The sequence below is a fragment of the Apaloderma vittatum genome, unplaced genomic scaffold (genome assembly GCF_000703405.1).
Source record: "Apaloderma vittatum isolate BGI_N311 unplaced genomic scaffold, ASM70340v1 scaffold12606, whole genome shotgun sequence".
Taxonomy (NCBI): Eukaryota; Metazoa; Chordata; class Aves; order Trogoniformes; family Trogonidae; genus Apaloderma; species Apaloderma vittatum.
Window position 1 is genome coordinate 149,365 of NW_009722399.1, and position 9,947 is coordinate 159,311.

At 38.5% G+C, this 9,947-nt stretch overlaps 1 protein-coding gene across 2 annotated transcripts in view; it reads right to left on the minus strand.

Annotated features, from left to right (window-relative positions):
* SMARCAD1 (SWI/SNF-related, matrix-associated actin-dependent regulator of chromatin, subfamily a, containing DEAD/H box 1) overlaps positions 1-9,947 on the minus strand; it is a 45,814-nt gene that overhangs the window by 18,893 nt on the left and 16,974 nt on the right. Inside the window, exons 5-8 of one of the 2 annotated variants that reach the window (XM_009871768.1) lie at positions 6,484-6,572; positions 4,439-4,528; positions 3,702-3,780; positions 1,807-2,198 (exon numbers count right to left, since the gene is read on the minus strand). In XM_009871768.1, the coding sequence (XP_009870070.1) occupies positions 1,807-2,198; positions 3,702-3,780; positions 4,439-4,528; positions 6,484-6,572 (650 nt within the window). Of the gene's footprint in view, positions 1-1,806; positions 2,201-3,697; positions 3,781-4,438; positions 4,529-6,483; positions 6,573-9,947 lie in introns of both variants that reach the window. The other variant, XM_009871769.1, reaches the window with a different exon arrangement.

Sequence of the window (9,947 nt, forward strand, 5' to 3'; positions counted from 1 at the left end):
AGCTTGTTCAGAATAAATAAAAAAAGCCATCCGAATTTATGTTTTCCTGGAATAAGATGTTCAATTTCCAAATAAGTAGGCTTTAGTCTTAATCTCAACCCGAGAGCCTTAAGATATTCCCCAATTCTAATAATGAACAAGCGGTTTACAACCTCTAGTGCCTTACATTGTTTTACAAAAGATACCATTACAGTAAAAAGAGTCAGTCCATAAAACTAAGCCAATTTCTTTAATGCTAAAATTGAATAAGCTCTCTCCATTATCCTATTAATTATTAGGAAAAGCGTTGTGTCACTGAGCTAATGGATCTTCATAAACAATGAAATCCACACTGATATGAAACATCTGCTAAAATCTGCAAACTACTACTACTCTGGGCAAGTATTCACAATACTACATAAACATGTGGTTGCTGACAGAAGCAATCTTTATGAAAGGCAAATTTTGAAGGCAAACAGGCCCATGCAGCTTTTTTTCTGTTAAATATTTTACACAGTGAAAAAGAGAACAGCCCTGTAGCAAATATTTCTGCAAGGAATTAAGCTCAGGCAAAATCCAACAAGTTTAGAAAGGAATAGCCGTGTGACAGATGTTCTGTAAGAAGCCAAAGGCTTGGGGCAAAACGGATTTCTTTTGCAGCATACCTGCACCTTATATTTTTTCCAAGTATTTTCCTCTTGTCTCCCTCCCTCCCTTGCAACACAACATACAAAGATCATTTTGTTTTCCTTAAAAAGCTGTTTAGTATATCTTACTGTTTTATGGTAAAACATTTCACACACCAAATAACAAGTGCTATTGTTTTACACATACTGAAGAAATTCTATTCTGCTCTGAAAAAACACAAGCAGCTCATACATACATCACTGGGGGAGGTTTCAGAACACATACTGATGCAAAAACATAGCAGTTACTCTGTAAGAGGGCCTACACACAGTTAGGACTTTAAAATCCAAAGCGCTAATAAATTACTCTAAGAAAATCTGCTGTAATGCAGTTCAAATATCTTCCGAGGATATTACTCTTAACAGGTCTGATGTCTTGCAGTTACCTGAAACTGCATGAAACATGAAGGCAAACAAACAAACTATGGGAAAACATCTGAAAGTAACATCCCAGCCACAGCAGATGATCTACTTACCAAGAGATAGCGTCTTCCCTTCTGTTGTGGGTTGTGGTTTAGCCTTCTAATGCTTTACCTTTTATTAATAAAAATACAGCAGCCCGCTCCACTAAAAAATGGCTGCACTGCTCAGCTAGCAAAACCATGCTAGAGACTAAGCTGCAGTAGATTAAAGGAAAAAAGACCAAAAAAAAAAAAAAAAAAGAAAAAAGACAAGAGCTGTTTCTTGTATGAAACTGAAAATATCCATGCTGGCACCTTCAATCATGGAGCTACCCCTGGAAGCTGCTGCTGCTGCTGCTATTCAAGTGCCTGCTGTAAAGGTCCTGCCACATTCTTGCCTCCTGCATGGGTTTTCAGCCACCTGAGCTCAGAACAGGCTAGCAAACACCTCCTTCCCAAGTGAAAGCTCTAATTTCTTCTTCTGCAGTGAAATCGACCAACTTTCTATGCTACCGAGTGAGTGACAGTAATGTCAGCCAATCAGCTTGAGTTTTCCAGGAAAATCACCCCTCAATTCATTCAAAATCAGGTCATATGACACTATTTGAGACGCTATTGGCTTAGGAGGAACGTAGCATTTTAGCCTAATCAGGGTAAGGCCACCCATCTAAGCCTCCCTAGGCTGAAGCCACCTTGACTCTAGGCAGGCTGGGGATCGGAAGGGAAGAATGCAGACCTACCAGAGCCTCCCAGCTGTTAAAGGGCCGGAGCGCTATTATCTTCTGAGCCTTTTTCTGAGAACACTGGGGAATCAAAGTGAGTTCGCTCAGGGAAGCATCCTGCAGGAAGCTGAGGATTTTCGCTTTGTAGCCATCCTCCATCACTTCGTCACCGCTGCTGTAGTCCTCGTCAAGGGAGCTACCACCATCTTCGGAAGCTGACTCGTCCTCCGAATCTTCTGTTTCTCTTTTTGTACTCAAAACACCCCTTTTGCCTTTGTCCTTTTTCCGAAAGCCGTTCTGCTCTTTGCCAGAAGATTTCTGCTTTGGCTTCTCTTCGCTCTCATCGTTTCTGTTCTTGGTGGAGGTGTCTATCCACTTCGAAGCTTCACTTTTGGGACGATATTCCATGCCTATTGCATGCGATATGGAAGGCAACAAGTCAATGCATACTGGTTAAAGGTGAATTAAACCCCACTATTCTTCCAGAATGAAACCTATATAGATACAAAACACAATTCTAGCATTTAATACACAACTCAGCAGCAGGTGCTACAAAAAGAGGAGCGAACACCATTCAAGTCTGTTTAAAACATGTAAGTAAGTATCAGCTGTGAGTTGACCAATGTTAATTTGCATAACGCTCAAATAGCAGAAAGGTAAGTAACTAAAAGTCTTGAAAAACAGATGATCAATGCTCTCTGTATAATTTGTGTGAGATGCAGAAACTCTGAGGTAAGAGCAGATAGTTAAAACCCTGATGCATCACTGGAATGAGATACTGGTCGCATTCCACTCAGCTGCAGAGATACTACTTTCACTGATTTCAGGAAGAAAGGCTACTTTTGCCCCCATAATTATACTTTTTTTTTCTATTTTAATGCAGCTCAGTAGAGAATTGGACATGCAACAGCAAAAGCATGTACTTGTTAAAAATAAAAAAAAAAACCAACAGAAGAATGAGCTATTTTCAATCAAAATAACCTTACTGTCTTAAATAAGACAGATGTTATTTAACAGAAAGTGATCAAGTCATTTTCAGTGACTTCTGGGGGTGGTTCTTCCTTCCTCGGAAGAAAGCACTTGCAATGCTTCTTCTTCTGTCCAATGCCAGCTTGCTGTTGATTGACTCCAACCCCAATGTCCACCTTCTCAGAAGCAGCAGCACCATGGACCCTACCTCATGCATACTGATAGCTCACGTATACTGATAGCCACTTGTAAAGAAACAAATTAAGAATACCATCCTATCCCCTAAATGCTTAAATAGCTGACACAGCAAAACATACATGTATGACAGCTGTATAACTTTCTAAAAAGTAATCAACTCATTAAGTAGTATTTAAGTTGTAGCTCTCAGATTCACCAGGAATCACAGTTCATTCTCCCTACCACATTTAATGCACTGGTATTTATAAATTGGTTACATAATTTAAGGCCTAATTCTAGTATTTTTCTCGCCCAGAATACACATAAAAAGAATAAATTAGTGTATGTCACTTGTCACCTATTGTAGTTATCTGCATTTACTGATGTACAAATTACTTCAGTTAAAAATCAAAACTTATTTTTAAACAAGCAGGAGGGGAGCAGGTGTCAGCTTTGACACATTTCAAAATATATTTTATGATATACCCATAGGTAATTACAACTTACATAAATCTCTATTAGCAAGGCAAAGATATTTATCTCTATTTACAGAGCAAAAGATAAAATAAGCATGACACAAAAAAAAACAACACAGAAAAATTGAGTTTCCTCCTTTTATCTTCCCCATAATACTGGTTTTTAGTATCGGTGTAAGTTTCTAGGCATTGTGCTGCCAGAACTTTAATTCCTGAACATTAGAAAAGATCTGTATCAGAAATCTGTCTATTTTGGAATAAAATAGATTAAAAATCAGTCTTGATCCTTACCATCTTCTGCAAATACTCTCAACGCCTCCAGTGCTTCATGAAACACCCAGTTATGTTCCTCAAGTACATCTCTCAGTTCCTATTAAAAGATAGGAAATTTTGTATTGTGGTAAGATAAGGAAAAACTAAACTTCTGTGCATAATGTTAAGGCACTGACGCTTATTTTTAACTGCACAAGGCAAAACTCCTGTAAATCAGATGATTCAAAATAAAGGAAATTGAAAGGAGAAAACCCCCTTAGTTTACTGTTATACACTCAAATTAGGCAGAGCTGCATCCTCACTTTTTGAAAGAGTAAGAACACACATAAACAAGCTTTGCTTCCAGCAGTTTAAAGCACGGTATTAAAATTTCCTCACTGGTTGCTGACTACGGTCAGGTACTAAACTAATACAAAGCATGCAGTATATTTAGTCATCCAAGGGAGAAGAGTGTCAAAAAGAGTGAGGGGTAATTTCCCCATGCACTTTTATAATAGGACATCAAATTCCACTAGGCCGGGCTTGTCACGGGACCAAAAAAGTAGGATGAGAAGTTCCACATAGTTGTGATTAAATTCAGCCACTCTCAGTTCAAGGCAAGTTACATTCCAAAAGCAGCACCAGTGAACACCTTTCCACCCTGGGCTCTTCCCAGGAGGGCTGCTCATGTAAGGGCTGTTTCATTTGGACTATCAACAGCTACAATTTTCTTAAGAAGTCAAAACCTGATGTGCCATCAGAAGACGTGAGCTCACCTCCTTATCCAATCCAGGGAATGTATTTTGCAGCTTATTCACAAGCATCTCTTGCCTCTCCCATTGTCTTTGGGGATCTGACTCATCCAGCTACATAAAAAACATAAACTGATTAGGTTTAATATAAATTACAAGCACAGAAACACAAAAATACCAATTAAAACCAATCATACCCTAATCAATGCTGCTTACACTTAAAGAGCCACTCTAAATAACAAAAGCACTTCATTCAAATCCAAGTTAACAGAGTGATTCCTCACACATAGCCAGTGATCAAAGTAACAACCAAAACTTTAATAAGCATACAAAATGCCTTCAAGTCATTCAAGACTGGCATTCTTTACTTGATAAGCACACACAGTGGAGAGTTACGTATCAAAATATAAATCTAAAACTATCTAGTTTGTGTTTCTTTAAAATAAAAAGTTAACAGTGATTCTGGATGACATTTAAGGCAGAAGACGGCAGGGTTAACAGTCAGGTTAGCAAGAGTGCTGCATTTAATGCACCAGAGCCTATAAACATGTCAAACCGTGTGTTTACATGAAGATTTACAGGTAAAACAACAACACACAGATGCGGTGCTGCAGCATCATGGAGTCACACGAAAAGCTGGCAGAAGATTTCATCAATAATAGCTTCCCCATCAGCCTGCAAAAAGGGAGGTTTCTTACAAACAAGCATCAAAACTTCAACATGTCACATGCTGCTCTGGTATGTGTTCATCACAAAGAATTATGCGAGTTTCTTGGTGGAGCTTCGAACGCAAAGTGGTTACAGATCTGTTTATCTACAGCAAATACGTCAATGGATTCGATCAGTATTTACTTCACTGATGTTAACTGCTGAAAGAGCACAAACCAGATCACCCAGAATCACCCTGAATAACAGAGGACACAATTCATTTGCTCAAGAAGCCTATGGTATCATCAGGAGCACCACTACGGTACATACAGTAGCTGGCAAAGTACGCGCTAGTCTTAGGAACCAGAAGAAAAGCAAGAGCGAGAAAAAACCTGCACGTCTTCTCTCTATGATTCTCTACTATGAATTCTAAAAATTTGTGTTTCAGCTTTATTTTTCCCAGTCCTTCCCCTTTTAACTGTAATGGAACTGTTAAACACAGAAATCACGCCGCTGAAAAAACCCATGTCCGGTGAAGCACTGTTTGCTGGGCTGGCTGGGTTATAACTCAGGGGTTTGATGAGAAGGCACAAACTCAAAACCCAGCAAATTCTGTCTCACAAAATTTGCACCTCTCCTTCAGGAAGTAGGGGAATATCCAAGAGGTACCATTTTTGGTTCCATGGAAAATTACGTGTTTTCTTCACTTTCTTCTGACCAAGGACAATATTTGGTTATAAGTCAACCCGAAGATACTCCAGTACTTTTTGTAGAATTCCCTTTCTCTAATATAAATGGTTTTAAAGGATGTCTACAAGGAGGCCAGGAGCTGGCCTCACAACAGCGCTGTAGGACTGTGCCTAAGATCTGCCAAATACCAAGCAGAACACACCAGGATCATCACATAGCTCTTATTTATCAGCAGAGATCAAAGTAACCTTCCTTTAAACATAATCAATTTCGTCCTTTTAAAGACTTCCCTAGTCACAGTTTCACACATACGTATACCTAAGCGTCACTTCTGTAACACAGCAGAACAGTGGCGACACATGTTGAACTTTGTCTGCTTGAGGAAACACAAGGAATGACTTGATGAGGCAAGTTGATCCAGAGCCTCTAACTCCCCATGACGTTCACTAGAGCTGAATGGTACTTGGCACCTCACACACCGGTACCTGCCATCCACCACTTGCACGAAAGCAGTGAACAGGCTAATGGGATACAAATCCACAAGCACCAAAGAACAAAGCAGGTAATTCCATTCAGAATCACCAAGGAGACAAAAGGAGAAAAACCTCACTCAGGTGGCAAGATTTGAATTTGACTGTGTTTTCTCACAAGGTCACACCACCACTGTCATCGACCGACTCAGGTAATCCCACTTCCTTTACAACAGACAGAGAGAAAAAAACAGTACTTACGTAATAAGATTTTGGCTTTTTTGTGACTTGCTCATTTCTGTCTTTGCAGTTTGTGGGAGAACCATCTAGTTTCCTTTTACGAGAGGCAGCTTTAAAAAGAAGAGAGGCAGAAAAGAAGGATTAATTACTTTCATTAATTTCACCCCAAAACAGCAGGAGCATTCACACCACTACAGTAGATACTTATTTACTGCACAAGATGTTCACCAATCTCCTTAACAGTTTCCTTGTATAGTCCACAGATACACTGAAACTTCAAGCAAAGCAGCTGCTTAAAAGTACCTATTTACTTCTAAATTTTCTTGAGTAGTCTGGCAAGTACCTCTCATATACAGCAACTGAAAGAGCCATTTATTTTTCCTCCTAATTGCCAAATGTTTTACACACAAGTTGCATATAGGTATATGTCTCTTTTTATTCAAGATGACTACTGTTGGAAAGTTGGGATTTAAACAAGACTGAACCCCAACTGTGAGTTGGAATCTGCACATCCCTGCCAACCTCAAGCGCTGATGACTGATTTCTGGCTCAGGTGCACACCAGAGAGGTAACCACCAAGAGTTTTCAACATTAAATCCAAACGTCTGAAAGAAAACTATGCATATTAAGTCAGCGATAACTAAATATCAGCGATAACCACATCACTTATGAATAGTTCACACGAGCCGTAGCTTTCTGAATATTTTTGGGCCCTGGTGATTATCAAGATATACCATCTTCGCATTATGATCTGCCCAGTGAGTCCGCCAGGCACAGATCCCGGGAGGCAAGACATGACGCTATCCCTGCACATCAGCTCTGCTTGAACCGGACCAAACTACTGTAAAAGTTCCTACTCCATGATCTGAAACACAGCACGTTGAGTCCTTTTTTTTTTTTTTTCATTTCAAAAGACTGCCTAGACAATCAAATAGTTTGCTGTGGAACATGAAGTAGCCACATCTTTGCACAAAAAGAAATTTTGTGCGAAATACTTTCAAACAAAATTTCTACTAGACTCATTCACTCGCTCTGACATCAAAGATTAAATATTTTTTAATTTTAACAAATAGAATCATTAAAACATCCCAAAGGTAGAAAAGCAAAGCATCATCAATTCTTCCTGAAATCAAGGATCTGGAAAGACATACCAGGAAACACTCCTAAATTTTTTTCAAAGCATATGTATTTCTGTATATATATATATAAATATGTGTGTGTGTGTGAGTATAGATATGTATATATATATTTGTATATATATGTATTTCTGTATATAGGATAAATACATAAAAGAAGTACAGTTCAAAGTGTCCAGAGAATGCGACAATGGAGTGGGGATGACTCTCCTTCACCATTCAAACTTTGACTTTCTGCTCAAGAACTTCATTGTAAGAATATTGCCAGGAAAAGCTATGATACTAGCTTAAACCTGAGCAATTTGTGTTGGTCTTCGTATCAAAACTAAAAGCTGTTCGGCTGCTGTTAGGTAAAGTACTAGAAGTCATGGAGGCCTCATGCTATTACTGATTAAGCTCAATTAAAATTGCATTCAGGATGGATAACTGTGAATATGAACAGTGATCCTGCAAACTTCTTTGCCCTAAAAAATACATGTAAGAATATCTTGAAGATCTCCCAGCTCTGAAGTCAAAACCTGAGCACTCAATACTTTAAAAGAGAAAGCCCAATCATGAGCAATTTTAGAAGCAAACTGCACCAAAGGATTTGTGTAACCAAGACCTTAGGTATCTATCAACATAGAATTATTTAGAGATCAACCTGTGGTCTTCTGAAATCCACCATATCTGCAAAAGACAGAAAAAACCCCTAACTTTTGAAGACATTTGCTTTGCAAGGTACATTATTTTCTTCTGCGCTAAAGGAGCATATAGCTGAGGGATGAAGAAACTCTGTTACTGCTAGACAGGAAACACCCTCAGAGCAGAAGCAGGGCACACCGGGCCTTCCAGAAGAAGCCTTGTATCTTCTACAAATTTTATTAACAAACAACAAGAAAAGCAGCTCCAGAGTTCAAAAACTTAGAGGCATCTGTAATTACTTCCACTGTTATTTACTGCTACTACTACAACAAAAAAAACACCCCACTACCTTATAACTGTGACTTCCCTTGCCGTTATAAAAGAACGGGTCATTTCTGCTCACTCAAGAAGCAGTGCACATCAGACAGGTTAACATGAGGTTTCAGCTCAGAAGCACCCACACCGATTTCATTGTTTTCAAGACACACAGAAAACAACACAAGAAATGAATCACAAGAAGCAGGTATTACTATAATTTCACATCCTTCATTCACACACATATTTTCAGTGTGTCACATCTAATCTTCATACCTATAAGCCATCTGCAATGCTTATTGTTTTAGCTATATATAACTCCTGAATTCAAGCTATAAATACAAGGTTTTTGTCATTTTGAAAGGACAGAAAAATTTGAAGATGACTTGGCCACACGTTTTGAGCAAGGCCATGCTTCACAAAACTGTATCTTGTCCCCGACCTTTCACAGTCAACACTTCACAACATGTAAAGCGTATCATAAAATTGACACAGATAAGCAGATGTTCACTAATGTCTCCATTTTTAAAAAATGTGTCCAAAACTAAGTGATTTATACCATCACTTTCAGGCATGCTTACTCCTAACTAAATATTTTACACAACAGCTGTGATTAGTGAGAATTGTGCTGCCAAGAAGATGTTTCTGTGGGCTTGTACTAAAAGGACGTGAAATAGCATTCCTAAGATCAACTCAAAAATGGCCAAAAGGCAGGGCCTACATACCAGAAATCAAAGTGTTTTAGTTCAAACACCTAACTGCAACAAAGTTTAAGGATATATATTAGTTTAAACTGGTTTACTATTAATCAAAACCCTTAAAAAGTAATCACAGTCTTCGACGAAGGGACTTTCCAGAAGCAGCACAATTCAGAAGTAGCTATGTCCCTCAAAAATATGCCAGCTTTAGTCTTCTATCGCCAGCATCTAGGAAGCCCCATCTGTAGAATCTGATTGTACATAGAGCAATAACCTCAAAATGTTGGCCTGGTTGGGCAGAAAAAAAAAAAAAAAAGTGAAAGCAACATTTCATTAAAATTGGCCTAGTGTTTTAAAGCTTTCCAATAACTGCTAAAAAAACTTTGAAGTTGCATATAAAAAATAGAAGATGAAAATACTGTAAGTACAACAGAAGGAACCAAACTAGCAAAATATCTCCTTTGGAGAGTAAAACTGTTCTCCTTCAGCACATGAGCTTCCTAGACATATTGCTTCCAAATCCATAGTATACTGCATGAAAAGGCACATAAACTACTTACAACAATGAAAATAAGAGTGATCATAAATAGCTTTCTCCATCATAATCAAACCATGAAGATATCTCAAGAAAAACACGGACAACTGAACTGCAAACAGATGGAGACTGCTGAAACAGATCAGCTTATTATAATATCTATACAAACCTTCCACT